Here is a 27,788-nt window from a genome sequence, read left to right on the forward strand (position 1 = left end):
CATGCTGTCCCAAATCAAGTCATGAGGTGTTGCGCGACACAGCAACATGTGCGCTTCACAAGAACACGTTCGACCTCGACACCATCTTGAAAGAGCCAAACTTTACGATTTCCCAATGTCGTGATCGTTCCGTATCAGGCATGCGGAGCCACGGTACCTCGGATAGGCTGTGCTTCGGCTCCTCAAGTATCACGAGCCAGGAACGAGGTTATGATCTTGCTGCAAGTATGGCAATGCATGCGTAACGTAACCGGCCAACCCTCTTGATGTTCGTTTTATGCTTTTGATCGGTCTCTTTCGGTATCCTCACTTCGCATCAACTGCCGTTGTGCTTTCAGCTTACACCAACGCCCCGTGGACTTTAGCGACAATGTGTTGTATAGTATAGTATCAAGACGAATGGTTACTGCAATATACTGACGGTCATTAGTTCTCTGCACTGCGCTATCGACGAGCACGCGAACCACGGGCAGTCAGCACCGAACCCTCGCAAGCCACCGCGGGCTTATCGACTCCCAGGAAGCCGCCCTCTCGTCTCCTCAAATTGAGTCCAATCGCCAGCATCGAGCCTGTGCAAGCAACAGACACTGCTATCCCTCTTCCGCCGAAATACCGATCGCGTGGTTTGAATATACCCCGGGTTCAGGATGTGACCGATCCTGCGATTCGGACCTTGCTCTTTGGTCCTTTCGCTCAGATCGATCATCATCAGCATTATGACACAGGATACGATGAGAGGCCAGATTCGATACAACATGATTCTGCATCCTTTGTACATCACGCGTCCACGAGCTTTGGAAACAACGATTCAGCAGGCAGCGTACATCCGAGCTCTACATGTTCCACCAAAGATGACGATGGGAGTGGAAAATCTGAGAGTATATCGCCGAGCAGTCACGGTTCTTCTGGGTATGCGGGCACTGACGGCAGCGGCTTCAATGTGGGAGCTAGTGTTGGCTATAGTGACACAAACGGTAGCGGTGGAGCTGAGCATTCTCTAGATGCAGTGTACGATCAGGTGCTCTAAATCCACACATGCGCGAACCTCGTCTCACCTGTATTTCGTTGCCCTCTCATTGCCCTGCTGAAATCTTGTTGAGGTGCGGGGCATTGCTTCCGGTCTCTAGCCAATTGTATGGGAGACTGTTGTGTAGCCTGAGGTTCACCGGTCTCATCAGGCATCCATCAACGAGTAGCCATATATCCGGCGACACTCTCGTCAGACTCTACTCAGGACGTACGCTTCACAGACTCTGTGATTTGGGTCACTACTCCAGCCTTGTCATCTGTTCCGACAGTATTCAGCACTGTGATCTTGCAATTCCTCGGCTGTGATATCTTCTGTCTACGCCCAGCCTTGCCGGAGCATACAAACGTTCACCTCTCGGCGATTTCATCTACTGAAAAGATGTGCAATTTTCCTCCTATGCCGCCGCAACACGATGTCAGTAGTCAACGCTCGCGACGTCCACGACGGGGGTCAAGGCCTGTGCCGACCCAAGAGATGGTTAGACACCACTGTTGTTTCTTCAACTTCCAGTGACCCACTGATATGATTAGATGATGTATCACAGCGGTTGGGACTCGCACTCGGGCCCGCCGCCACCTGGAATGGGCCTGCATCCGTTCCTTCCAGGTGAACAGCTACCCGCCGAGGATGACCTATCGGAGGCTGTCGAGACGGGCACGCGCTGCGACTACCAAGATATATACCGCGTCCCAACCGATCAAGATCCGAACAGATACCACTGGGTAGACGAGAAGCCGTTGGTATATGGTGCTACAGGCGACAAACTTCGGACAAAGAAAGCACGGGAAGCTTTTGCAGTAAACGTCTACCGTCGTTTTGACGAGGTGAGGGAGGAATGGAAGATCCATGAAGTACGTATCAACAGTACGCTTCTTCATGCTGCGCTGGAGAAGATACTCGAAGGTTATCCAGGCTTGACACAGCATGAGATGAAGTCGTTCGCACCGCCGTTTCTTCCATTCATTCATCGATGGGAAGCGATGCTTAGCTTCAAGGATGGTGTCGATCCGGAATCTGAGGCCAGGCACCACCTCGACTTACTCCAGGAAGTCCTCGAACCCCTACTCAAGGAGTCTTTCGAGAAGATCCGCGATGTAAAGACGACCGGACATGTTGCGTTCCAGGATCTGAACTTGGTTCTTGTTCCCGCCATGATGGTCTTCGATCATAAGACTGACTCAGTCGGGGTTGTGAGGTATTGCAGCCTTCAGTGCGTTCCTCCCCCAGCTCAAAAATCGGTCTGGTCGATAGGCGTCGATGTGGTTGACTGGGATGGAAGGCGATGTGGTCTTCTTGCTCAATCGAAACACGTGTTCCAGTATCAGGGCTTACGAGCTTTGACTGCGTTGGATGTATCACCTCTCGAAGGTCTTCCAGATCAACAGAGTATCCGTGAACGACTCATCAAACGAGGTCGCCGATTCGAAGAGCTACGCGGCCATTTCTTCAAAGCCTTTACCGACCAACGCGAAGAACGTGTAAACGAGCGAATGGTTGTTGACGCGCGAGCATACCACAAATACCAGACCGCGTTCGCGTTTCCAGAATACGCAAAACTTTCTGAGATAGGCCAGCTAACGTGGGCCCAATCCATGAACCGCTACACCCCCAGTGTCCCCAGCGGCCCGGGATCGCCAATCGAACTGGATCTCTCACCAATGACCGATGACGAATGTCTTCTAGCTGTGCACTATGTCAAGTGTTTCGACATTGAGAAGAAGAAGTGGGAAATATTAGATGTGACTAAGATTCACGAGATACCTTGGGCTGAGCACGCTTTCGACAGCTTAGTCCTTGACCAGAACGAGAAGGATTTGGTCTTGGCTCTGGTGGACCGCGATCAGTTCAAGGAAGGAAAATCCTTCGACGACTTCGTAGTCGGCAAAGGCCAAGGCATGATCATGCTTCTGTGCGGCCCTCCGTAAGTAGCCCAGTACTCACCGCCTGTGAAACATGTACTGACTTTAGACACCAACAAAAAGAGGCGTGGGTAAAACACTCACCGCAGAGACCGTCTCTGAGCACCTGCGTCGCCCTCTATACAAGCTCGGAGCTGGTGATCTAGGAACAAGCGCGCGTACGGTCGAGGATAATCTGGAGAGTGCGCTGAATTTGTGTGGTCACTTCGGTGCTGTCCTGCTTCTCGACGAAGCTGATGTGTTCATGGAGGCGCGCACTCTGAACAATCTCCAACGCAACGAGCTTGTTTCGGTCTTCCTTCGCCTGCTCGAATACTACAAAGGCATCATGATCCTGACTACGAATCGAATGCGCAGTATCGACACGGCTTTCGAATCTCGTATCGACATCACGCTGAGCTACAGCTCTCTCGGAGAAAGCGATCGTCTGCAAGTCTGGCGCAACTTCCTGGCTACTATTGACGCGCAGGATGTGGATGTTGGAGAAGCTGAACTGGAGAAACTGGCAAAGCTAAACTTCAATGGGCGTCAGATCAAGAGCGCAATCAAGACTGCAAAGATCTTGGCTGCGAGGAAGAAGGAACGCTTGAGTGCAGAGCATCTCATGGTCGTGCTGAACTTGAGGCAGAAAGCAATCGGTATGATGGATGGTGGGGCAGACGATGACGAAGCCGGAAGGAGGGCAGACCGGGACGAGACTAGGAGTATGTGGTCGACAGCCACCGACACTTCTCTTCCTATCTAGATTGAAGCTGGCCAACCTTGTTGAGGGCCATGTCGCCGTTCAAAGATGATGTCATAGCAAGTTACCAAATTGGATTGGTCTAATATGCTAGCGCGTAATAAGGAGCGACGCGATGGGTTTGGCAACTACGCGCTTTTAACCTTTGCTTTCCTCAATCTTAGCACCACATCTCCAGCACTATCGCCACTTCTCTACTGCCACTCCTCTGTGTGCTTTGAAACTTGACACTGTTTTCCCGCTTGTTGCTTCGTGTCTTCGCACACGAAGTAATCGAATGCGATTCGCGGCCATGATGACTGAAAACGCTCCGAGGCTGTTATCAGCCTAACTTATTAAACACTTCAGTACACAATCACTGGTGTCATCGTCAGTTGGAATTGACTGACTTAACCATATCCTGAACGGCTCTAAACATTCAAGGTTCGTACCGAAATTGGCTCGATTGGCATACTATACACTGTCGAGACAGCGGCTAGTAATCTCTAAGCAGTTGTCTTCACTCCGCATCCGAGGTGATGGAACATCTTGGAGCTAACATGCTGTGCACCAACCAAAAGCTCACGCAAGCCTATCCAACGTCGAGATAGAAGCCGAGCTTCGCTTGCTCTCTCATGTATAGTTCAATTCGTGGAATGTAAGTTAGTGAACATCCCAAATATGCTGTTTCGTGAGCAGTCACATTGATCTCGCGAGGTAGGAGGTACCGACGGATTCATTCATTTCTTGTACATGCCAGCTGTTTCCTGTTTTTGGTGTTCAGTGTTTTTCTTCACCTCTTGAGACAGGTCTCGTAGGGTATCCCAGTCAAGACTGAGATCACGTTGATTTATAGTGCGTTATAGCGAACACGACAGTGAGTAAACACACTTGCGATGCAAGGCTTTCATTTGCCTGGATGAATGTCTGCCGGTCTGAATTCGTTTCTAAATGGGGTCACTGAGTATGGCTCGCGGCGTAACTCTGAGTTCGAATGCGACGATTGCGTAGCGGACATGGATGCCATCAAACATTAGTCTAGTCCTTGGGCGACAGCAATGACATAGCCACCTGAGTAGTGCACCGCGTATCTAGGGGCGCTACCCTCGAAAGGCCTCCCGCGACTTGACATCCATCTACAAACCTTAACGCGAGACAAACCTTAGATCACTCGGTTTCCCATATCGCATCGGCAGTCTCATATAGGTTGAGACTTCGTATTTCAAAGTTGGTGTGGCTGTATTGCGTATCTGCATCGGATGTTTTCAAGTCGCCAACGCGCAAGCTGCAAGCGAGCCCACGTGGGCAAGTCCCGCCTGGGCCGAGGTTCACTACCACAGACAGCACGTGATCTACGCTCGACTGTGCCGCAACACGACAGCAAGATCCCGTGGTATATTGAGGCAGGGCCGATAAATGCCCTCATACAAGGCACCACATAATCCCCCTCAAGCCACTGAACACAGCCCGCTTCCAGCGAAGCACCGAACCAATGCAGCGAACCAATTATTGTACGGACGCATAATGCCGATCCTTCAAGCCAGCGGCCCCGGGAAACGCCAACACGGCTCACTCCCCGGATAAGGTCGGAGGATCTACTGGCGTCATACTCCGCCTCCGCTAATCTGCTTTTGCTTGAAAACTATCGCGTACACAGGATAAAAGCCGCCGAACCATTATAAATCGGAAACTCGCCAACACGCCATGCGCTATATGTTGACGAATATCATGGACTGGTCTCGGCTGGGCCCTTGGGGTTGAACACCGGCAGATGCGGGTGGCCCGACCGCCGGTGTTATTACGGTTACCTCGACTTCCTTTAGGTACATATACCCAAGTACTCTTTTGTGAGGACGATAGACACGATTGTTGTTGCACGCTGTGATCATGCCTTCCCTATTGAGTCTCGGAGCGACTGTCGCGCTTTCTGCGACTGGTCTTTTCGCACATCCTCTCTCCAATGCGCAGCTCGTTTCGAGAGCAGAGGACCTTCTTCCAGAATACGACTATGTCATCGTAGGCGCCGGCGCGTCGGGCCTTACGGTTGCAAATCGACTTTCCGAGGATAAGGGTAGGCTTACACCATATCCCGGCTTACAGAAACCACTAACACCGTTCTGTTATAGATGTGACCGTACTCGTTATCGAGGCTGGTGATCTGTAAGTCGCATGAACACCATACCCATCAAGTTGCTGATCTGTCTCCAGCGACCAGAATGAGGACTATGTCACCATCCCAGGTCTTGCAGGCGGTGCTGTAGGAACGAAGTATGACTGGAACACCTCGTATGCTCCGGACGAAGGACTAGACGGTCGAGTTGTCTCTATTCCACAAGGCAAGGTCGTGGGCGGGTCAACAAAACTGAATCGCATGGTATTCGATCGTGGCGCACGATCTGACTATGATGGATGGGAGACTCTGGGGAACGAAGGTTGGAACTTTGAGACCTTCCTGAAGTACTTCAAAAAGGTTTGTTCTTCTCGGCGGTTCCTTGGCATTTTCTAACCAGTGGAAAGAACGAGAAGTTCACACCACCAACTTCTGAGATCCAGGCCGAATACGACATCCAGGTCAATCCAGAATACCATGGCGATGAAGGATACATGGAAGTAACTTACTCTCCCTTCTTCTGGCCAACGACTAGTGAGTTTGACGCACCATTTTCATGCGGAAAGATACTGATGACTACTTTAGAGAACTTCGTACAAGCTACGCAGGAACTGGGAATCTCCGTCAATGACCAGGCGACTGGGAATGCATTCGGTGGTTATTTCTGCCCACACAACATGGTCCCGCTGAACTGGACACGCTCCTCCGCAGAAGAAGCCTACTATGCATCTGCCGAATCGCGCCCGAATTATCACCTTGTCACTGGCCACCTTGTGACACGCGTCCTTACGGAAACTTGCAATGAGACGAATACGGTCAAGGCTACTGGTGTTGAGTTCTCGACTTCTGCAGATGCCGAGAGTCAACAAACTAAGGTCAAGCGAGAAGTCATCCTCGCTGCTGGATCGTTGCATACACCACAATTGTTGCAGGTTTCTGGAATCGGCGGAGCCTCCCTGCTTGAATCCATTAACGTGACCACCGTCGTTGATCTTCCCGCCGTCGGATACAATCTGCACGACCATCTTTCCGTTGCCGTGGTGAACGTCCGTAAGTAGGCCATCATGTGGTCTAGCTGATGAAATACTGACATTGGCACAGTCAACACTACCGTACTGACAAACACCCTGACGACAAACACCACTTTCGCCGCTCAAGCTCGTGAGCAGTACGATAACGAGAAGTCTGGCCCACTAACCTCCCCGACCGGTGACTTCCTTCTCTTTCTGCCACTTCAAACCTATTCCAACGCCACGCAATCTATCTTGGCTCAAGCGGTTGCAGGCGGATCATCTGCCTCTCTCTCGTCTGATACCCCCGCTGAAGTCGCACGAGGCTATGAAGCACAATTTGCTTCTCTCAACAAGAAGCTCCAAGCCAACGATTCTGCGATGATGGAGATAATCTGGGCCGACGGCGTCGTGGTGCTCGGACTTCAGCATCCGTACTCTCGTGGAAGCGTAAAGGCGAACTCGTCCAGCATGTTCGATGCTCCAGTAGCAGATGTAGGGTTCCTCCGTAACGAAGTCGACACTGCACTCCTGCGCGAAGGTGTACACTGGGCTCGCAAATTCGTTGCTACACCATCTATTGCTTCACTCAATCCGTTCGAGGTTGTTCCGGGCAACAATGTCACCGCCTCTGCGGATATCGATGCTTTCATTCGCAGCACCGCATCGACGCTGTATCACCCTGCTGGCAGCTGCAAGATGGGTGCTAGAGAAGACGGCGGTGTCGTGGATCAAGAGTTGAAGGTCTATGGTGTTAATGGCCTGCGGGTCGTTGATGCCAGTGTCATGCCGATTCTCCCAGCTTCTCACATCATGACCACTGTGTATGCGACGGCGGAGAAGGCAGCAGACATCATCAAGGAAGCTGCGAAGGGAAAGTATAAGGTATGAAAGAAAAGGGTGTTGAAGACATAGGGTCAAAGCAATGTCAATTTTGACGATATCCGAATACCGTACTTTGTTCCAGAGTGAGGCTGTTTCGGTGAGGATGAGGGTGTACTGAACATGAGCTCACACAATGTCCCCTCAAAGGTGTGAGAGAACGTTCCACATGTGGGGTCCACGACTGGCGCGCATTACACCAAACTCGTGATGGCGTGCATAAGCTTCCAGGCGACAGTCCGAGCTGACTACCTTTTTTAAGATGGCTGTATACCGCCTGGGCAATCATCACCAATGAGTGCCTGGCGCTAGCTCCTAAAATTGTAAGCAGCTAACCTCTTCGGCAAGACGGGCAGATTATCTCCCCGAGAAGACCATCAGTCTCTCCGCACTCAGCGTCAGGCCTGCATCTCGAAGCCACGAACTCTCCGCATCTTACCTTCACAGTGAGGATGAGAGCGCATCAGCCCATACTCCGCCTCGATGGGCGTCGCGAGTTTTTTTGTACTGCCAGGCTCGATGAGCATAAGAGTGCGCGCAACAGCAGTCATCATGGCCCATCATTCCAGCTTCCATCAACATTGCGCTTTCAATACCATCGATTGCATCCCAGATAGAACGATACACAAAACCGCTGACCAGATTCCAACTCAAAACAAAAGATGTCTACATCCATTCGCAAAGTCCTGATCTCAGAGTTCGGCGGCCCAGAAAACGTGTCGGTTGTCACAGCCCCCATCCTCGCGCCTTCCCCCAACGATGTCCAAATCAAAGTGCTCTACGCCAGCATGGGTGGTGCAGATATATCCATGCGACAAGGCGCCTACCCGTTACAAAGAAAAGCACCCTTGACACCGGGCTACGCGCTTATCGGTCGCGTGCACCAGAATGGATCGGCTTGCACAAAATACCGGGTTGGAGACCTCGTCGCTTGTCTCACAAAATACGATGCGGAAGCCGAGCTCTGCAACCAACCCGAGAAACACCTCGTTAGCGTGCCAGAAGGACTCGATCTGCAGCAGGCAGTTGCCTTGGTGTTAGATTGGAACACAGCCTACGGGCTAGCCTACCGCGCCGCTAAGATCTCAGCTGGCCAGCGCGTCTTTATTCACGGTATCAGCGGCAGTGTCGGTTTTGCCGTCCTCACCCTTTGCAAGATGCAAGGTGCGGAAGTCTACGGGACAGCATCGCCCGTCAACCACGCCGCTATCCGCGAAGCGGGTGCAACGCCCTTTGTCTACTCCGACAAGAACTGGATGCAGGCCATGAAGGATGTGGGCGGCGCAGACATCGTATACGACGCTCTTGGCTTCGAATCTTGGGACGACAGCTGGAACATACTGGCAAAGGGAGGTCTTCTTGTGGGTTATGGTGGTAACTTCGACCTGCTCACCGGTGGAAAACCTCGTAGTCAGCCACCTCAGGTTATAAAGCTACTCGCAAGAGGGATGGTGCCCTTTTGCCCTAACAGGACGAGCTTTTACTACATTGATCGCGATCAAAAGACGTTCAAACCGGAGTTAGTAGCCCTTTTCGACATGTTGGGGAGCGGAGCTATTCGGGTGCCCATCAGGAAGATGTGGGCGTTGGAAGAAGTTCCGGAAGCGCATCGTGTTTGGGGCAAAGGGCCGGGTATCGGCGCTGTGATCGTGAAGGTCTCTGAGGATGACAAACTAGGTCGTCAGTCTTGACTGAGCTGATGACGTTCGCCCTCAGTCTGATTCTATATACCCATCCACTGTACTTCTCGATGTCTACGCGCTCACCATTAATGCCTCAATTCTTTACATGAATTTGTCCCATCTGCAAGTTCCATTCTTTATTCACTCGTGGCCTTTATGCATCTACTCGATAACCTTTCGTGCTGTTGTGACAATGTCGGCTTTCAGACTATACATCTTTAGTTCCTTCAATATTCGTGAAGAGCATGTATTCGGTAACTTACAGCACGAATCGTAGATGGCGTTAGCCAGGCTACTCGACGATCTCTCTGTGAAGTCCATATCCAAAGGGATCTTGTTCTTGTGCGCAACTTCCAAAACCACGCTGTGAGTAGCCGTGGTCTACTTTTCGATCAGCTTCGCGAAGACTGGCTTGAGAGCCTGCAGAGTGCGACGAAGAGGGTTGAGGAATCAAGGAGTTGGTTTTTACATGGACGTGGTGTGATTGAGCGGATAGGCGTAAGTAGTAGGGCTCACGCAGGTAGCCATGTCGTGCATCATATCTTCAGTGAGAAGCTCGTTGTATATCATCAGGCGCAGCTCTTGAGGAAGGCGGGAATAAACGTTCTTAAAGAAGTCATCGATTCTGCATCGAGTTAGCTAATTAATATCAGGTCGAAGGGGGTGCTCACTCAGCGTCCGCAATACCGTCACTCATAATCGCACTACGTGTTGGAGACGCAAGTTGATCTTCTGCCATCTTCGATTATTCGTGTTGTGGTGGATAAAGCCTGCAACCAGATGTGCGATTCAGAGTAATGTTCACGACTGATGCTAGTGTGGCAGGGGTTCGGGCCAGACAGAGTGAATGGATGTGGCGCTTCACTATACTGATGAAGCCAACATTACTTGCTCTGACTAGAAGGATCTTTGTTATTGTATCGCGACAGTTCAATTCATCTCTTTATATAGATGTATTAAGCTCAAATCAATCGGCTAGCGACGTAAACGCGATTCGGACTAGTAGGCGTCGAAAGTAGTATATTGACGTATGTTCAAGTATTCCACAACTTGCTTCAGCTGGTTACGTCCCCGCGATCTTCCGCGGAACATGCTCGTCGTAATACAGCGTTTCTCCACTCTTTCCTCCCTCGAATAGTCCCAACGCCAACTTCGCTACAGCCTCTCCGCACAGTTCAGGTGGCTCCACCATCTCATCACCCATTTCATCCCAAATCCTGAACCTCTCGATCTCGTGGTCAGCCATAACACCCCGATACTTCCCTTCGACTAAGCCATCGATCATCTTAGTCCGTGTCAACTTCGGGTATACGCCCTGAACGCGAAGTAGAGGCTCCTCGTGTGCGAGACAGGAGATGAATCGGGTTAGCGCAGCTTTTGTAGTACTATAAGGCATCCAGCCATGGTATGATACAGTACTATCGCAGGCTGAAGAGAGGATAATGACTTTGCCACGACCAGCATTAAGGGGATGCGATGCTCGTGACGCACGGAGATGAGGGAGTGTAAGTTGAACCTGAGAGATATTAGTAATACAAACAACACGAAGTTATTCGTATACTGTAAGGAAAGATCAGTATGGTGTGTTAAGATGGCACCTACCATACTCATTGCGCCAAAAACATTGATATCAAAACTCCTCTTCGCAGCTTCAATGTCCAGCTTTTCTAGCCTTTGGATTGGTGTGATAACGCCTGCACAGTACACCATGGTATCGAGGCCTCCGAAATGGTTGAAGCACGTCTGGACCGCTAGCTCGCGGTCTTCGTCTACTGTGACATCGCCTTCAACTATTCGGAGACGCTCTCTCTGCTGCTTCGTGAATTCAAGCTTGATGGTCGAATCTATAAGCCCAAACGCAATTACTTTTGCGTTCAACGGCAGGTAAGGTGACGACAAAATGGATTGCGTGATGGCGTATCCGATTCCCGACGTTCCGCCGACGACGAGGATGACTTGGGGCGTTGAAGTCATGGTGTGTGGAAAGAGAACCTGTGTAATAGTGCACGTACGACGAAGAATGGATTCAGATAGAATGATGTTGAAGGATTGAAGCTTGTGCAGTTTGAGATGGGGCGAGTGGAGACATGCCCCGCGCTAAATCCGAAACTGGCAAAACTCAGAGAAAGCTCACGGTAGGTGTGCGTTGAACGGCCGCGGCCCCTTTCTCAATTCTACGGCAGCTACTTATCACTACAGTCCCGCCTCCGCGCCTTCGCCATCTCATATCATGCCTTCTTCTACAGCCTTGATCTGCAATGCCAGTACCCTACTGTAGAATCGCGACAGAGCCAAATTGCCACCCATGAACCACAAACCAGGATGACCGCTCTTCTGCCACATCGTCCTGAACTCGCCCTCGTCATTGAAACCCCATACATCGCTGACGCGGTCCGCGACTTCATCGCCGAAGATCTTTCGTGCCTGCGTGCGCATGTTCTGGTACCCAGTCGCAAATACGATCTCATCAGCTTCCAGGTTATCACCATCTGCGAACTCGATACCGTTTGGCAAGATTTGCGCAATCTCCTGGCCTTGCTTGACCTTGATCTTACCATCGATGATAAGCTGGGACGCGCCGACATCGATATAGTAGCCGCCACCGCGCTGGAAGTACTTGATAAGAAGGCCTGAATCCATTGGCCCACTGTCAAGACCGAAGCCAGCCGCGCGAAGACCGTCGTGCATTTTCTTGTCATGGTCGGCTTGAATCTTCGTGACCTTGATCTGCTGTGCTTTCAGAAGCTCGCTTGGCAGACTCCAGAAAGTAAGGTCGGCATCATCAACAGGCGGTGCGTCTTGATCGTACAACCCCTTGTTGCCGATGTCGGTGATGGCCTCGGAAGAAACAACGCATGTTGTGCTGCGCTGTACTATGGTGATGTCGTATCCTTTCTCAAAGAAGTCTTGCGCGATGTCATGACCGGAATTGCAGCATCCCACCACCACAGCCTTCTTGCCCTTTGACTCTGGATTTGCGCCTGGGTGCTCCGAGCTGTGGCACAGGCGGTCGCCTTTGAAGTCTTGCATACCCTTGATCTGCGGGAAATTTTTCTCGCCGGAGTGGCCTGTCGCCTGTACAATGTGCTTCGGATGTAATGTGCGTGTCTCAGCGCTCCCATCAGGTTTCCGGCGTTCGACAGTCACGGTCCATTGCTTCTTACTCTCATCCCACGATGTTGATTTGAGGCTTGTCGAAGTCCACACGTTGAGTTCCAGCAGGTTCACGTACGCTTCGAAGAACTCCGCCAGCTTGTCTTTCGGGGTAAAGACTGGCCAATGTGCTGGGAAGGGGACGTAAGGCATGTGGTCGTACCATACTGGATCGTGGAGTACTAATTGCCGATATCGCTTGCGCCAATTGTCGCCAACCCTCTCATTTTGGTCGACAATAAGCGCGGGAACGTTGAGCATCCGTAGGCGCGCAGCGACTGTTAGCCCACCTTGCCCGGCTCCAAGGATCAACACTGTCGGGTCGATCTCCTCTTTCTCTGCATCACGCGTCTCCTTCCACGTCTTTCTGTTCGGATCTCCGCCGTGTTTAACACCCTTTGTCCTTCGGTGACCCAATGGCTCCTCATGACCCTTGAGCTCTTTCAGCAAAGTGTATAGCGTGAACACCTTCCATTGCCCATTGTCTTCAGCTAGGTTCATTACACCCTCCCCACGTCCGACACTCGTCTCGAAAGTTACGAAGAAGTTGATGCCAGTGACATCGCCTAGCACATCGATCGCTCCAAACTTCGGCGCGCGGTAGTCTGAGCTCCTGTCCACCTCAATCTTCTCTATTTGCACCTTGCTGGAGTCCAGGTATTTCTTGATGTCTGCACTACCCTTTGCTGTCCTGAGATCCCAACTCAACGCTAAGTGATCTCTCCAGTAACTGTTGTCTTTAGAAAAGAGGTCGGCAATAGCCGCATGATCCTTTTTCGCAAGTGCATCATTGAACCGTGCGATCACCTCGTTGGCGACCTTGTGTGCATCGATGGACTCATTCTTCGACGATGTTGGAAATACGCCGACCGGTATGTTCACACTGCCAGCCTCAGGACGCTCGCTGGAGCGGATTGAAGTGTCGCCGACTCCCATGCTCGTGGCTTGGTGGATGACGTAGGCAAGGAATTGAGTGAGCGGAGAGTATTTTAGAACAAAGATGAAGACTGACTGACAACTACAGCACAAGCACAACCTTTTGAACACGGTTAAAAGGGTCACGACATGTCATCAGGTGAGAAAACGGATTACCATCTTGGTGTGATCCGTATACGCGTGTAGCATGCCAAGCCACCGTGATGTACCTGGTCGGCAAACCTTCCTTGCTGGGAAGTGCGGGGAAGATCGTGGCGTCGCTCCGGGGAACCAAGGTGAGAATCCCCCTTCTACCCGCAACTTTCCTCGCAGTGAACTCCGATGTACGGATAGTCTCCGCTCGAGAAACATTTTCTGCTCGAGCATCGTCCAGTCCAGGCCGCGACACGTGGTGCTGTCACGTGTATCGCGAGCTTACCTACAGGCCTGGCCAAGTCCATAGCATCTGCATCTGCCTTCACTCAACTCATGAGACTGAACTGGCACAACACGCGCATGCAGCCTCTTCCATCACCCCGATGGCACAGTCCGATAGAGATACTAGTCGTGCATGTCAGCGCCACGTCACATTGACTCGTCCCTAGGTACGGTACCACAACCGTGTACTCGTACGTGGCTCGCTCCTTCTTCGGACTAACGGTAGATCTGATATATCCAACTCTTAAAAAGTCTATAATTATCGTTCCATCGCACGTCTATAATGCGGAAACAATGTCTATTTTACCAAACCCATGCTGGATGAACGCAAAACAAATTGACATTTCAACAGCGTTCGCGCGTTCAACTCGGCCGCCTCGGCCATCCCCAGGCCTTTTGCTGTACAAGCGCTGCCTCATCATCACTATCCTCTGTCAGTCGCTTGGGTACCGACCCACTCCTCATACTCTCGTTCCCCTCTGTTATACTCTCTAGACTTTTTTGCCTGCCTAGTCCCCTCTCCTCAATGACAACACCATGAGACTGTCTCCTTCCATGTCCTGCTGTGATCTCCACTTCCGACCCTCTCCGCTCGTAGAATGGGTTCGGCTCGGTATGCACAATGACCTCCCTCGTCTCCTTGATTTGGTTTCCTGTTGGGGCGAAGCTAGTGACGCGATGCTGATCTTGATCGCCTGTTGCTTTTGTATCGACGGTGTAGGAAGCGAAGCTCGCGAGCTCGTGAATCGAACCTCGTGTTTTGTGCGTGTTTGTGCCGCCGGTGCGGTGGCCGGTGGTGGATTGGTTGGATGAAGATTTGAACTCGTGGGCAATGGATGCCATGCCTGTCTTGCGCGATGTCGAGATAGCGATGCGTTTGATGAGGTTGGCCATTGTCATTTCAATGTTGAGTTTGACGAGATAGGCCAGAGGATGGAATTGGATGTACCTGGATGACGTTGGGTTAGTAAATGTGATGGGGTTGCTTGGACTGGGAGATAAATCTCACACAAAGGAATTCGGTATCGACATGGCGGCAATGATCATGACATCCATAAGCAGCGAAACCATGACGATTTGCTGGTTGAAGCGAACAAGCTTGTTGTACTTGGTGAGGCCGTTATTGATTAAGTTCTCCTTCACAGTCTTAAGAAAATACCAGTTCAACGCCGCGTCGGCAAGGAGGTAGAGGCCCTTTTCGATTCGGTCCCAGTACTCGTTGATGAGGTGATACCTGTCAGATCGTTAGTCCAGTGCTTGGTATGATTGAGTATGGCATCTGCGCAAATGTCGCTCCACCACTGTCGAGCTAGGCGAGCCCTGCTCATTGTGACAACCACTACTAAACGCTACCAGGAAACAACTTACTGCGCGCTGATCTGTAACCGTGCTGGTATCCAGACATTGAAGACACTGATGTTGATAACCGTGACGAAAATGGCAGTGCCAATCATGATCCATCTGGACCGCCGTCGATCGGGCACGATGACACGAATCCGGTTGATAATGATCTGTAAAAGCAGCTGAACCTGAATACACCACCAGAACAAGATGGTGAAGTAAAAGGCAAAGCCTATAGTGGTGGTTAGCATGATCCCAAAAAGCTGTATGCAGTCGCTGCCTACTTGGTCTTATGTACTTGAGCAAATGTAAAAAGCTCTCAAGACCCATTACAAACGAGACGATAAGTTCCAGCCATATCATCCAGACGTAGACACTCCTGAGGGGTGACCGTGATCCTCTTGTTTGCTTGACAATGAGCCATAGGGCCAAAATGACATTGAGTAATGTCAGTCCCCACACGACGGAGGCTATGATGATGTCTGCTTTTGTGATGGGCTCATTCTTGTAACTATCTGAGATGAATGGGCCCCATGGTTGGAACGAAGGCTTATCATGATATTCGTTACTCATGCTGAGCCAGCGTGGAAAAGATATGTGGAACGATGGTGGCCTGATAACAAACTTCGTAAACTTAGCGAACGTGGTGTTGTATACTATGTGCGACCGGTCGAGAGTGAGCCGTTATGACACAAGCGAAGACTCTTCACATCTTCTATCCAGACCGACTGATCCATAACGGCAGCTAGGGGGGTTTTCAGGAGATGAAGCGAAGACTTGACAGACCCTCGAGTCAAAATAGAGTTCGACAGAAAGTGGCGTAGTAGCCCTGTGTTCGAGAAGGACGTATCCCATTCGTTGGGCGTCAAGCTTTGGTGGATATACGGAAGGCAAACGAGCGATCCTTTCGTGAATCGTGCCACTAATCCTGTAACAGCAGTGCTACTGGATCGTAATGGTCCGACCTGCATACGGAACGGGATCTATCCTGCTGGAACGCTAATGCTCGCTTGACAGGGAAGGGCATCCCTTTTGCGGGGTGATGCACGAGTATTGCGCGTGCTCCAGGCGATGCATACTTGCATTCGAACAACTGGGAAACTACGGGGGAGCAGTGCCTTCACTGCGACATGGTGTTCATGGACTGTTAGTCACTATGACGCATCGTGAAGTATGGCGGTGAAGATACAAGATCTAGACAGCTGTTCTGACACGCGCGGCCGCGAAGTTGGTGCTGTTTCCAAGCTGTCCAGGTCTGATGCCTGTCAAGCTTCCTAGTGGCGTCAAAGGGATTTACCGCGCTCACGACGATGTTGAGGTGCTAGCAGCTGTCGGCTTACCGGTAGGTATGGCGACTCTTCCGCGTGATGTGATTTGCTCTACGGCGACGCTCTGGATGGACTCCAGGCAAACTTGCAATGGATCGCGTCGCATGAGAACCATTGTAGGGGTACGTGGTATATAGCCTTCAGACTGCCAGCTGCTGCAACCAGCGCACTTTCTGCTTCACTAGGTGATGCGGTTGAAGCCTCGAGTACTGCCATCCTATACAGGTGTGGGCCTACGTTGCATCGCTGAAGCCACAACTGTCATGATCAATGCAGTCCCAACGATGCGGAATTCATCGTCTCCTCATTTTCCACAAGTTCGGTTTAACACACGGCGGTTCGCCAAACTAGTGTCGGTGCGGACGCGCCGCCTGCCATGATCTTGCGTGCCGTGCACACGTGTCTCGTGCCTTGTCCTGGGCTATTAATTCAGGCTCATTCGACCTCGACGCGGTCACCTTGGGCAAAGACGCCTGGGCGCCTCCTAGCAGGGTCACCGACTTTGGAAGAACGTCGGAGGATTGGCAGGCTCCGGTCGCAAGGAACATGGCTGCGGATGAAACGCGCACCGAGTGGGCTAGACGAGATTGCCACTCGAGCAAGGCCGGGGAAGTGCCTCCGAGCGAAAATTCAGATGTACACCGTCACGGGCAACACGACCTGCGGAATCGATATCTTGTTTTTAATGAGACGGGAACAGGATTGTACATGTCAAAGGCCTTGTCACTGATCGTCGAAGAGGTCGGGGGATTCGCGACATGCGTTAGGTGCGTTAGGTGCGCGGGTCCGGGCGATCATTGTGACCCAGCGTTTCGAGATCGACAGCCCCGACCGGTTTGCACCCATTGTGACAACTCAAACAATTACTGATTAATGTCGCGTCGTCATAGGCTACGAACTTTGGATATTTTTGAATCGTGGCGAGACCAGCTTGCGGTTTGACGGAGCAGCAAACACTCCGATAATTGTTCCTCCTTCAGACGGAACGCGCCCCGCCACGACTCTATCCAGACAATAGCCCTACGCCCATCAACTGGCTCAACGCTACATACGCCTCTAACTCTGTTCCAATAGCCTGGCAATCCGGTCAGCCAAATGCAGGTGCCTAACTTCAGTGTTAGTGACGTACACGCATTATCGTATTCCTGTGATAACCAAACCAAGGAGTAACCATGAGCGCAAGCCACAATAGCCTAGTCTGCATGACACGCCAACGAGGGTTCGACTGCATCGCCGAGTTCACGATCAACATATTTAGCGACGCCCAGAAGCCAAGCTGCGTGTTCTCCACTGCCCGAACTGCTGCCCAAGTAGACATCCAGTGAACGATACACACGCGAACTACTCCTCTCACCGCGCAGCCCAACATCCACATCACGATCCTCGGCCCACACCGCCCTGATCATTCCAAATCCCCTGAAGGTGGCCTACTATACATCTGGTCTCCGGTACTAAAAAGATTCCGCGCTTTGAGAATAACAAAGTGGCATAGCGTCCACTCCGTTGCCATCAAGGTGTGCGCTTTCCGCTGCACCTCATGTTTCCGCCCCGCGAAGCGCTTCGTTCTATTCTCTTTCTGTTCTGGCAAGACGTCGATGCATACGCGAGATGCTTGGTATGCTTGTTTGAACTGTCGTTGTGTAAATTTTGTAAGTATCAGGGTGGAGGACTGGTTCAGATGTGATATGCGTTCAAGGACAGTATTGGTTCGCGGAGAGGAAGACGTGGAGATGGTATGGTGGTTTCTGCTCCAAACCAAGTATCGGAGACGGGTACGTTATATGCTGAGTCAAATGATGTGATATGTTTTATCTCGAGCTGAAGGATGAATGAAGAGCTCTTGACCGTCCAAGCTGACACATACGGTGCCAAGAGACTTTATCGGCATCCACCGGTCGCGAGACTGTACAGTTCAAGCATGTGTATTGGAAAGCAAAAGGACACGGTAATGTTTGAAATGTTTTGCTACATTGGCTTATCTACTTCATGGTATCATCAACAACATCAGCCATCCAACCACATCTATAATAATACAACATTTAGATGGTGTGCTTTCCAACACCGCATGTCTGGCCATGGTGAGCATGTCCACCATCATCGAATCTCGACATAAGTCTGCTCCTCTCGGCGCCACGCTTGCGGAGCGTCATGTTGGCCCTTGGAATACCCTCGAAGCTGAGAGCGTACTTGGCAACCGAGTTGGCAATACTCTGGGTGTTGAGAAGGTAAGCGTCAAGGGCCAGATTGTTGATGTCATCGCAAGCCTGGTGGTAACATGCGTCGAGTGGTGCGCCAGCCTCACCACCGAAAAGTTGTGCCTCCTCTTCGGTCTTCAGCACCTCAGCACCGGTGAACAAACCACCGGAAGGAATACCGTTCTCGAGGAAAGCAGCGTAATCAGAGCGAAGAGTGAAGAGAGAAGGTACGTGGGCGAGACCACGCTCCTCGTAGAACTCCTCAAAGTCCCTCTCGATAGTGTCAGATCCGGCGGCGCCGGAGAAGTTGAACGCACTGCCATCACCGTCGTAGATGCCTAGGACGTAGTTGGGCGATGCGATCATATCGAAGTTGAGGTAGGCGCGGATCTTGTTGGCCTCGGTTGCGTTACCACCGAAGGTACCGTTGATGGTCTTCATGTAGTAGAAGGAGCCCAGCTTGCCGAACTCCTCTGCACCCCAGAATCCGAGACGGACGGCGTTCTTGATCTTGTACTTGGTAAGGGCAAGACCAGTCATGAGCGTACCAATGGTACCAGATCCGTCGTCGTTGATACCGGGGCCGGCAAAGACGGAGTCGGTGTGACCACCGAGCATAAGCACGTTGTCGTGGTCACCTTCCTTGGTCTCAGCGATGACGTTGTAGTTGGTGCGGTTCTCGCGAATGGCATCAATGAAGAGAGTTCCTTCAACTGTGCCGTTGCCGAGCTTGGCTACAATACCCTCACCAGCTTCCTTGGTAATGCCAACAACGGGAGCGTAGTCGCCATCACCACCGAGGGTACCAGAAAGGGGTGTGTTGGGCTCGGTGTTGTAGATTACAGCACCGACCGCACCGGCGGTTTGGGCGTTGGCGGCCTTGTCAGCGAACGGACATGTGCCTCGCGAGATAAGCGCGATCTGGCCAGAGACCTCGGCGGGGAAGTCGTCAACAGCGCATCCGAGGTTGTTAACCTTGACAACGTTGGCAGTAACATCTCCAGAGGGACCAAAGGTCATGTAAGCGGCCTCAATCTCTTCGCCAGCAACAGTGAGCTTGGTGGTCGCTGCGGTGAAGAGCTCGACGAAGGGCTGTTTGTACACATCGTAGTATCCAGTCGCCTTGAGCGTTTGGTACAGCCATTCAGTGGTAGCGTTGTGACCAGTGCTACCGAAAGCACGGTTGCCACCAGCTTCGTCGGCGAAAGTCTGAAGCTGCTGGGATCCTGCGAGAAGGTCTTCGAGCTTGATATCCTTGATCAGGTCCTTGCGAGAGACAAGCTTCCTGGGTGGCCCATGAGGGTGTGGCTTTCCAGGCGTCTGAGGCTTCTGAGGCTTCTCGGGCTTTGCAGAAGGCTTTGGTTTCGCATCGTACTGTGCGAGGACAGGCGCAGCAAGCGCAACGAAAGGAACGAACCTCATCTTGATGAATAGTAATGGCAGATGAGCAGGAGAAGAGGAGGTTGCCTTGGAATATGTCACAGGTACAGACTGGCTCTATATACTAAACCTCGTATCCATATGGCTGGTCCAGAAAGTGTTCATGGGCCACCATGTGCTTGTAGAACTAACCAGTACAGGCAGCTGCTGTATCCATCGGTGCTTCATGGTCGCTCAGGAACCGCAATTTAGCAGGTAAGGGCATGCGGTGGGTCCGTGAAAACGGGTAGCCGGGTGTAGAGCTGGGGGGCGAAGGCGACGCGATTGATGAAAGTCTGCTTGGCTGCGCAATGCTGTGTTGCATGAGGAAGGTAGAATAACCGCGTCGCTCGGCGGAGCCATCTAGTTCCACGCCGGACGCGACTTGATTGGGAAGGAACGGACTCTGCAGATGGAGCCAAGCCCTTGGCGCGCCAACGCCACAATCAGAACGAAAGAAACGAGAAGAGGCGATATCACGGATCTGCGACTAGATCCTGCGCGGAGGCGTGTAGCTTGGCGGTTAGTTGCGGTCCGGAGGTAAACGAGTAGAGCCCAAAGAGCGAGCAACGATGACACCGCGACCGCCAGAGGGTGCGAAGCAGTGTTGATGCAGGGCTCTGAGCGGTCTGAACATGATTGTCGATAAGTTTAATCCGGCGTCAAGAGGGGGAATGTGTTGCGCTGGGACTCTTTTTTGAACCAATCGTCGTGCACGCGAGGCGGCACTGATACCGACGATACAGCCGGGATCGACAGTTGCAATGAATTCTAAACTTCTCCCTGCCGCGAACAATCTCAGGTTAACGAGATACTGTCCATCTATCTCTCGAAACCCTCCTGCATCTTGACAATGAAAACACCACGTTCCATGGTGTTGATCAGGATGTGACCACTCTTGAACAATGCATAGCTCGACCACGTGCCAACAAAGTCGACGGTACCGCCGCCGGGCATGTCGTCATCCTCCGGGTAAACGTCTGCGGAAAGGTCAGTATAGATGAATCGACAGGATGATCATAGATTTGCATACCGAAGAATCCGATTTCCTTCACGCCAGCACCAGTTGGGTCGTCAGGGATGCTGCGAACATCCAGAACGCGGAATCCGGTGCCGTAGTTCGATTGGTAAGCGAAACCATTCGCGACATACTGGTTGTGGTCGATACCCTTTGCTCCGCTCTTGTACAGTCCAGTCTGCTTTGGCGCACGGAGGGATGAGATGTCCCAGATATACGTGATGGGGTGACCAGGAATCGCGGGACCCACTTTGTCGTATTCGTCATATTCGTCATCGAGCAAAAGAAACTGCTGGTTCATGGGGTCCAGAACGTTACCCTGGTGGGTGTATGCAGCGCCTTCGTAAGAAGTGTTAGATAAGATGACAGGGGCCTTCTTGTCTGTAACATCGTAGATCGTCAGAGAATCTTCGTTGTAGCCATAGCAGATCTCATGGCCCTCGAACTCCGCATCTGGTCCGCGGTAGATGAGACATTGCGCGTCGTGTACGTAGCCGTCCTCTGATGCACTATGTTGAGTCAGTGACGCTCACATCCCCAAGAACATGTCTCACTCACCAGCCTGGGCTTGTTGGCTTTGAAGGGTCGGTGATATCAATGAAGATAATGCCCGACTTGCACTTGTCAGTCCTTGGCTGGGCACCAACGGCATAGATGAAGTTTGTTTCAGGGTTTGTGACAACGTTATGTGTTCGGCCGTTGGGGAGGCCTTTGAAATGGCCAACGAGGTCATTGGCATTACTGAAGGTGACAGGAGACGCGGGGTCGATGTCGATCAATTTCTTCATGTCGAAGATCTGAATGCCATGGCCGACCGCCTCGCTACCGATGATCATCAGGTTGTTCTGGCCACGGATCTCGCGCCAGGTGCTGGGCGTAGAGTAGGCGGGTAGACGACCCAAGTACGAAAGCTTGCCCTCAGCAGTGATTTCAGCGAACGCAGCGCCGTCCTGCTGTCCGATGGCAACGAATTCGCGACCATCTTCAGATGTCCAGCCTAATGTTGTTTAGCGAAGATCTCAGCAAGTTGATCTATAAGTGCTTACCCCATGAAGAAGATCCGACACCGCGAGTGCTGCCGAGCTCGGCGTGGGACAAGAAATGAAGCAAGTCAATCTACACAGATACATCAACGGCTGAAAGTCATGATTGATGGTGCATGAGCTGACATTTTGGCATCGGAAGATGTCCTGTCCGGCGATTGCGGTACCGTTCATGCACTCCACCTTGTCTTTAATCTCGGCGTATTGAGCAGAGTTGTACATGCCGGCGGCTTCCTGACGTGCCCATGATTCCTGATAAGTGTTAATACAGAATTCGAAGGTGCTGAAATGCGGTTGCGACCTTCTTGAGGGCAACATTGTTCTCGTGCCTGATACCAGAGTCATAAAGCTGTGCGGCTTTGAACTCATCTTTGGGCATTTCCTTTGCCGCCGCAAGGGCGGACAAGGAAAGAAGGGCGGTGCGTAGGTACATGTTGACTGCGACTTGGACGATGCGCAAGATGCCGATGGAGAACCATCATGGGCTCTTCGCACACTCTTAAATGCGACCCTACGACATGGAGCTGCTCGATATGCCAGCACCCACACTGCAGCACCTATGGCAAACCCGGCAGGTAGCCACCATACCTGCCCTTTTGGATGCTACTATCCGTGTAACCATGTAACCATCCATTACATATGGTGGTACAGATCCGCGATTGGCAGCCGGTAGAGACCATAAGCAACGTGTAGATGAGGACGAATGCCGTACAGGGTATGACATTGGTGGCTTTAAATGAAGCAAAAGCTTCGTGTAAGGGGCTGTAGACGAGATAGGAAGGAGGCTTCACTAAGCATGTCTTGGCTACAGCGGAAGAAGGCAGCGCCCAGATGCCAAGGTGCAGATCCTTGGATACAGATAACTGCTGTTCCTAGAACAAAGATAACAACTGCTGTTGTTGAACGTTCGGCCAGGCAATAGGAATATCGTATGCAGCTATCCAGTGGGTTGTGACCATGTTGTTTCGTGGATGTGCCGGCCAACGAGCCCTGTTGGGCGTTGCGCTGCGCCTAGAGCGCAGGCACGCAGGGAGAGTTGGCCGACGGCCTGTTTTACCGAGGCATGTGAGCATGCACGCGATCAAAGGGAAACACTAAACAGGTCCCCCAAAGTCTATATTGCCCCAGAAACTCAGGTTTGTATATTGTTAAGGCAATGTAGCCTTCTTAGCCTTTTTTTTTTATAGAAAATAATTGTTCTTCGCGGAGATGGGCGTCCAGTCTTCTACTGACTGGGGTGCATGTGAGGCTCAAGCGGCTACGGGCGGGGGCGGCTCCATCGCGTGATTTGGCTGGAAAATTCGCGTGAGAGCTGTTCACTTATGTCGATATAGCAGGCTCGTTCATGTGAGCAATAAGAAGACAAGCATTGATAATAGGGCTGATGGATGAGCGCGCCGGGCCGTAGGGTGTTGGGGCTACGGCTAGTGCCACGGTGGCCGTTCAAATTTGCTTACTTGCATGCACGTGAGCAGCAGAGATTGACCTCGCGTGAATGCTGCGCTAGAGATCTGGGATGGCAAAGGCAAATGTTCGATGTTCGGGATATTTCGCGATGGAGTTTGCAGTTCACGATGGGTCTCAAGTGGGGAGGAGCGGGGCAGCGTTGGGCCGTCACCCGAGCCTGGAACGCCTACCCACTGAACGGCGTGGGGCCCACCATTGCGTCACCAAACAAAACAATCAACACAGCAGAGGGAGCGGCAAAGTGAGAGTGAGGCAGAGGGTAGGTAGCTGCTGTGAATGGGACTGCGTCCACTAAATCTTCATTACTGAATCTATTTAGTCATTGATGTCGTGAATCTGGTCGTAAGCTCTCCCGCAATGGCGGGGAGAGATGGTGAAATGTTCATCTTCCTCGGCTCCCCAGTGTCAGACCAAGCGCTTACATCTTGGCCTCGATCTTCTTCAAGCACTCTGGGAACTCCTTCCAGTCGTACATGATAGCCGCGCACTTGGTCTCATCGGTGAGGAGCTTGGCCATCTGGTCCATCTTCTCCTTGCCCTCCTCGATGCCGTAGATGCCAACGTAGCCAATGCAAGGAATGCCCGCGCGCATGGCAGCAGTGGCACCGCTCTTGCTGTCCTCGACGGTGACGGCCTCTGAAGGCTTGACACCGAGCTGCTCAGCAGCGTACAGGTAGATCTTGGGGTCGGGCTTGGAGGAAGGGGGGTCGAGTGAGGTGGCGGCGGAGTAGACGTGCTCGGGAGGGAAGAAGTGGGCGATGCCAGCCTTCTCAATGGAGGCGACGACACGGCTCTTGGCGGAAGTAGAGACAACAGACATGGGGTAGCCCTGCTCCTTGAGCTTGTTGAGCTGCTCAGTCACACCAGGGCACTCGACGGCCTTCTGGCTGAGCTTGAGGGTAACGGCGCCGAGTTCTTGCGCGACAAAGTCGTCCATCTCAGCGTCGTCCATCTTGAAGTTGTGCTTCTTCTGCAGGCCATTGAGCATGCCGCGGAAGTTGTGGCCGACAAAGTCCTCGAGCAATGACTCGGCTGTGTAGCGGTCGGAAATGTTGTGCTTCTCTAGGACCTGGTTGGTGAGGTCGGCGCACGCCTCGAAAGCGAAACGCTCAGACTGGACGAGCGTGTTGTCGCAGTCGAGCATGATGTACTTCGCCTATGCACGTGTTAGCGGGGTACTGGCGGGGTACATGTTAGCACAGAAACGCGTACCTTGCCCATGGTTGCGGTTGTCTAGTGTGTAGTAGTTGAGTGGGTAGTAGTAGTGGTGTCGATCGACGTGCAAGAAAGGACTTTGGTAGAGAGAAGTGGAGAATTGGAGTGAGAAGTTGTAGAGGCTGGGGTTTTGTTGAGAGAGAGAGGAGTAAATAGAGTAGTAGCGCTTGCCAGGTGTCAGGGGAGGGCGGTGCAGCAAGGGAGGCGCGTTTACGTCATTGGCTGCTCGGGTGGAGCGTGCCCGGTCCATTGGGCGGACGAAGGTTCGCCGTCGCAGCTCTCTCACCACTTTCCCTCACCTTGGACCCACTATTCCCTTAGCGGATCGCGGGGTCGGTTTGGCGACAACTTCCTCTGCAACCCAACAAGATGCTTTCACCCAGTGTTTTGTTACGTCTATTACCACGAACATTGCACTTTCTACGCGCTTGTCTCACCGCTTGTGGTTTTAACTTTAGGTTGTGAGCTACTGCATTGAGAAGCATGTCACTGCAAGCCCACGTCTTGTGCAACCTCCAAGTACACCGACCAACTCACCCCGCATGGAGGATTCCAGAACCCAACACGTTATGCGGTGTGCGCAGTGAATAGTTCCTGCATATAGGCAGTGATGGGCTTGCATCCCCGCACATGCCTCAACGCAGCCTCACCACCTGAGATGTGATCGAGTGTCGCACACATTGACGATATGTGCAAGCTGGTATTACTCGATTAAGTTTTTTGTATCAGCATTTCCTTAGAAGAGCTGCCCAAATAAACGGGCCAGGTCAGCAGATTTTGTCTCTTGGAGCGGTGGTGATTCGCGGTGCAAGAACGGTAGAGGAAGGATATGTAAGAGCGACATGAAGTGAGACCGTCAGTACAGAGCAAGAGTCGTCATTTGTAATTGATTGCTTTTCGCTAGACATGCTCAACGCCAGTAATGCCTTATAGTACAAGTTAATTAGTCATTACAATTTCCACCTCGCTGGAACATCAGGGCGGCGGGCGATCTATTTCTTAGAGTCTTCCTTGGCCTTCTCAGCCAACTTCGACGCCTCGTCTCCCTTCTTCTGGAGGATGCTGGAGATCTCTGAGATGGTGTCCTTGAAGAGCTTCTGGGCCTCATCGCCGTGCTTCTGGGCAACGTCTTGGAGTTGGTTCAACTTGGGCATAATCTGGTCACCTCCGGGGATCTGCTTCAAGTACTGCTCGTAGTCACCGAAACCAGCATCCTTGGCCTTGTTGGCAGCGCTCTTGACGTATGACTCGAGGTCGCCTGTATCGCCCTTCTCAACAGCAGACTTGACGCGCTCGTATAATTCTTGGACGTTTCCGCCTTTGAGCGCATCCGCGTTCTCCTCCACGATCTTCTTGACCTGGGGGTTCTTCTCGAGATAGGGCTTATCCTGCTCCATACCCTTGTCCCAGGCCTCGTCGCCCATCTTCTTTAGCTTCTCAACCTTCTCCTGCACGATACTGCGAATCTTCTCGATGTTGGATGCACTCACGCCAGTCTTGACGACGTCGCTGATCTGCTTCCATGTCCTGTCGACCTCCTTCTTGGCCTCGGGACCATACTTGTCGCCGTACTCCTTGAGCTTGTCGATATTACCTCCAACCTTCTCCTTGAGTTGAGGGTGGTTATCCATGATCTGCTGCGATGCGTCGCCGGCAAGATCTGCGATGCGGCTCATATGCTTAGTAATGACATCCCAGGTCTTGTGCGCGGTGACAAGGCTCATGTCGCCATTGCCCAGGACCTGGCGCATCTCATCGTATGCTTCGGTGACGATCTGGTCGACCTCTTTGCCATGCTTTGCGCGAATGGCATCTAGGTCATCGAATGCAGAGTCGACGTAGCCCTTGGCACCGGGGATGAAGGCAGCGTAGCTCTGTGCGGCGTTGCGTAGCCATTGCAGCGCCTCGTTGGGTTCGGGTGTCTGCTCCTTGATCTTCTGTGTAGCCGAGTTGACGTAACCTTTAGCAGTCTTGGAGGCCAACACTACGTCACGGGCGCCTGATTGTCTGTAGAAGATGTAGCCGACTGTGACAGCTGCAAGGGCACCGGAAACGGCACCGATGGCGGCATGTGAGCCAGCGCCCGCGTTACCGGAGGTTGCTGACTCGGTGGACTGGAAGCGGGGTTGTTGGGAGCGGAACTGAGAGTTGTTTATCCGCGCAGCTGGGCGGCGAGCACACCGAGCTGCAAAGCGTGCATTCTGGGTTGCTTGTCTCGAGAACATGATTGTGCTGGTGGCTGTGGAGGTCAATTGATTGCTGTACGAGTCGGGATGCAATTGATAAGGCAGGGGTATTTTGCGAAAAGGCGGTGCGTGATAGAAGAAAGTTCGACAAGGGATCCAGAGCTTTAAGCAGGTGCAAGCAAACTGCATGCCCGCGGGTTCACAAAGAATGACGTCGCCATGATGATACGCAGCGCTAAGCCCTGTACAGACCGCTAAGCCTGCAACGGTCGAGGCACCCACCCAGCGTCATTGGTCTGTCATTGCACTAAGAATTTAAGCTTAAGTCCCCACGATTCCCTATGTGCAGGTAAGCTAGCGAACAGGTTTCTGCTAATGTCACAACTGCGCCAGTCCGGTATCGCCTCAATGCATAGGGTTTTCATCGCAATTGTCCCTCAGACATGGTCGCAGACAAGTATACGTTACTCTTTTATCTCTTGTAATAGTCGTTGCTGTCTGTAACGGTCTTACTCCCGCAGGATACGGCGACTCTCATCGGCCCTGCAGCGTCGTCCTTAGTCTTTACAACCCGGCCTATTACGATTGTCAAGAAAGCTGTTACATAAAGTTTAGTCGACTTTGAGCCCCTTTCGCTGCTACGGAAACATACGACTGATCAAATTATCATTATGTCGCTGCTACCGCGTCTGTCAAACATCCCGTGGTTTTCGGAA

The 27,788-nt window shown here is 52.1% G+C and overlaps 11 protein-coding genes across 11 annotated transcripts; 4 read left to right on the forward strand and 7 right to left on the reverse strand.

Annotated features, from left to right (window-relative positions):
• Positions 1 to 125: 125 nt before the first annotated feature.
• Positions 126 to 1,218, forward strand: BKA58DRAFT_22280 (uncharacterized protein). Its single transcript, XM_046166284.1, has 2 exons — positions 126 to 382; positions 431 to 1,218. Exons 1-2 carry the CDS (start codon positions 278 to 280, stop codon positions 1,025 to 1,027), a joined length of 702 nt encoding a protein of 233 aa, XP_046031505.1. The 5' UTR covers positions 126 to 277; the 3' UTR covers positions 1,028 to 1,218.
• Positions 1,219 to 1,611: 393 nt separating this feature from the next.
• On the forward strand, positions 1,612 to 3,694 carry BKA58DRAFT_304394 (P-loop containing nucleoside triphosphate hydrolase protein; the record flags this gene model as incomplete). The annotated part of the gene is made up of 2 exons (XM_046167015.1): positions 1,612 to 2,951; positions 3,013 to 3,694. The coding sequence occupies 2 exons, from the start codon at positions 1,612 to 1,614 to the stop codon at positions 3,692 to 3,694; spliced, it is 2,022 nt and encodes a 673-aa protein (XP_046031506.1).
• A 1,800-nt stretch (positions 3,695 to 5,494) lies between these two features.
• On the forward strand, positions 5,495 to 8,062 carry BKA58DRAFT_373618 (uncharacterized protein). Its single transcript, XM_046169241.1, has 6 exons — positions 5,495 to 5,741; positions 5,797 to 5,830; positions 5,879 to 6,140; positions 6,188 to 6,314; positions 6,366 to 6,830; positions 6,882 to 8,062. Exons 1-6 carry the CDS (start codon positions 5,558 to 5,560, stop codon positions 7,679 to 7,681), a joined length of 1,872 nt encoding a protein of 623 aa, XP_046031507.1. The 5' UTR covers positions 5,495 to 5,557; the 3' UTR covers positions 7,682 to 8,062.
• A 272-nt stretch (positions 8,063 to 8,334) lies between these two features.
• Positions 8,335 to 9,363, forward strand: BKA58DRAFT_407776 (chaperonin 10-like protein; the record flags this gene model as incomplete). Its single annotated transcript, XM_046172044.1, has 1 exon — positions 8,335 to 9,363. One exon carries the CDS (start codon positions 8,335 to 8,337, stop codon positions 9,361 to 9,363), a length of 1,029 nt encoding a protein of 342 aa, XP_046031508.1.
• An 814-nt stretch (positions 9,364 to 10,177) lies between these two features.
• BKA58DRAFT_416554 (uncharacterized protein) lies at positions 10,178 to 13,601 on the reverse strand. Its single transcript, XM_046172597.1, has 3 exons — positions 11,623 to 13,601; positions 10,957 to 11,346; positions 10,178 to 10,870 (listed from the first exon to the last, which is right to left on the reverse strand). Exons 1-3 carry the CDS (start codon positions 13,441 to 13,443, stop codon positions 10,418 to 10,420), a joined length of 2,664 nt encoding a protein of 887 aa, XP_046031509.1. The 5' UTR covers positions 13,444 to 13,601; the 3' UTR covers positions 10,178 to 10,417.
• Positions 13,602 to 14,101: 500 nt separating this feature from the next.
• BKA58DRAFT_373625 (uncharacterized protein) lies at positions 14,102 to 15,930 on the reverse strand. Its single transcript, XM_046169242.1, has 4 exons — positions 15,486 to 15,930; positions 15,229 to 15,433; positions 14,870 to 15,094; positions 14,102 to 14,809 (listed from the first exon to the last, which is right to left on the reverse strand). The coding sequence occupies exons 1-4, from the start codon at positions 15,772 to 15,774 to the stop codon at positions 14,224 to 14,226; spliced, it is 1,305 nt and encodes a 434-aa protein (XP_046031510.1). The 5' UTR covers positions 15,775 to 15,930; the 3' UTR covers positions 14,102 to 14,223.
• A 1,584-nt stretch (positions 15,931 to 17,514) lies between these two features.
• Positions 17,515 to 18,014, reverse strand: BKA58DRAFT_22362 (uncharacterized protein). The gene has a single exon (XM_046166299.1). The coding sequence runs from the start codon at positions 17,902 to 17,904 to the stop codon at positions 17,647 to 17,649; it is 258 nt and encodes an 85-aa protein (XP_046031511.1). The 5' UTR covers positions 17,905 to 18,014; the 3' UTR covers positions 17,515 to 17,646.
• Positions 18,015 to 18,568: 554 nt separating this feature from the next.
• BKA58DRAFT_351659 (leupeptin-inactivating enzyme 1 precursor) lies at positions 18,569 to 20,333 on the reverse strand (the record flags this gene model as incomplete). The annotated part of the gene is made up of 1 exon (XM_046168553.1): positions 18,569 to 20,333. Exon 1 carries the CDS (start codon positions 20,144 to 20,146, stop codon positions 18,569 to 18,571), a length of 1,578 nt encoding a protein of 525 aa, XP_046031512.1. The 5' UTR covers positions 20,147 to 20,333.
• A 565-nt stretch (positions 20,334 to 20,898) lies between these two features.
• BKA58DRAFT_22401 (uncharacterized protein) lies at positions 20,899 to 22,906 on the reverse strand. Its single transcript, XM_046166306.1, has 6 exons — positions 22,506 to 22,906; positions 22,331 to 22,456; positions 22,208 to 22,277; positions 21,720 to 22,158; positions 21,177 to 21,670; positions 20,899 to 21,123 (listed from the first exon to the last, which is right to left on the reverse strand). The coding sequence occupies exons 1-6, from the start codon at positions 22,635 to 22,637 to the stop codon at positions 20,966 to 20,968; spliced, it is 1,419 nt and encodes a 472-aa protein (XP_046031513.1). The 5' UTR covers positions 22,638 to 22,906; the 3' UTR covers positions 20,899 to 20,965.
• A 1,183-nt stretch (positions 22,907 to 24,089) lies between these two features.
• On the reverse strand, positions 24,090 to 24,892 carry BKA58DRAFT_434389 (HAD-like domain-containing protein; the record flags this gene model as incomplete). The annotated part of the gene is made up of 2 exons (XM_046173264.1): positions 24,090 to 24,827; positions 24,884 to 24,892. The coding sequence occupies 2 exons, from the start codon at positions 24,890 to 24,892 to the stop codon at positions 24,090 to 24,092; spliced, it is 747 nt and encodes a 248-aa protein (XP_046031514.1).
• A 788-nt stretch (positions 24,893 to 25,680) lies between these two features.
• BKA58DRAFT_373636 (uncharacterized protein) lies at positions 25,681 to 27,369 on the reverse strand. The gene has a single exon (XM_046169243.1). It carries the CDS (start codon positions 27,259 to 27,261, stop codon positions 25,879 to 25,881), a length of 1,383 nt encoding a protein of 460 aa, XP_046031515.1. The 5' UTR covers positions 27,262 to 27,369; the 3' UTR covers positions 25,681 to 25,878.
• Positions 27,370 to 27,788: the final 419 nt, after the last annotated feature.

Source organism: Alternaria rosae, assembly GCF_020736505.1.
Source record: "Alternaria rosae strain MPI-PUGE-AT-0040 chromosome Unknown BKA58scaffold_1, whole genome shotgun sequence".
In the NCBI taxonomy this organism is placed as follows: Eukaryota; Fungi; Ascomycota; class Dothideomycetes; order Pleosporales; family Pleosporaceae; genus Alternaria; species Alternaria rosae.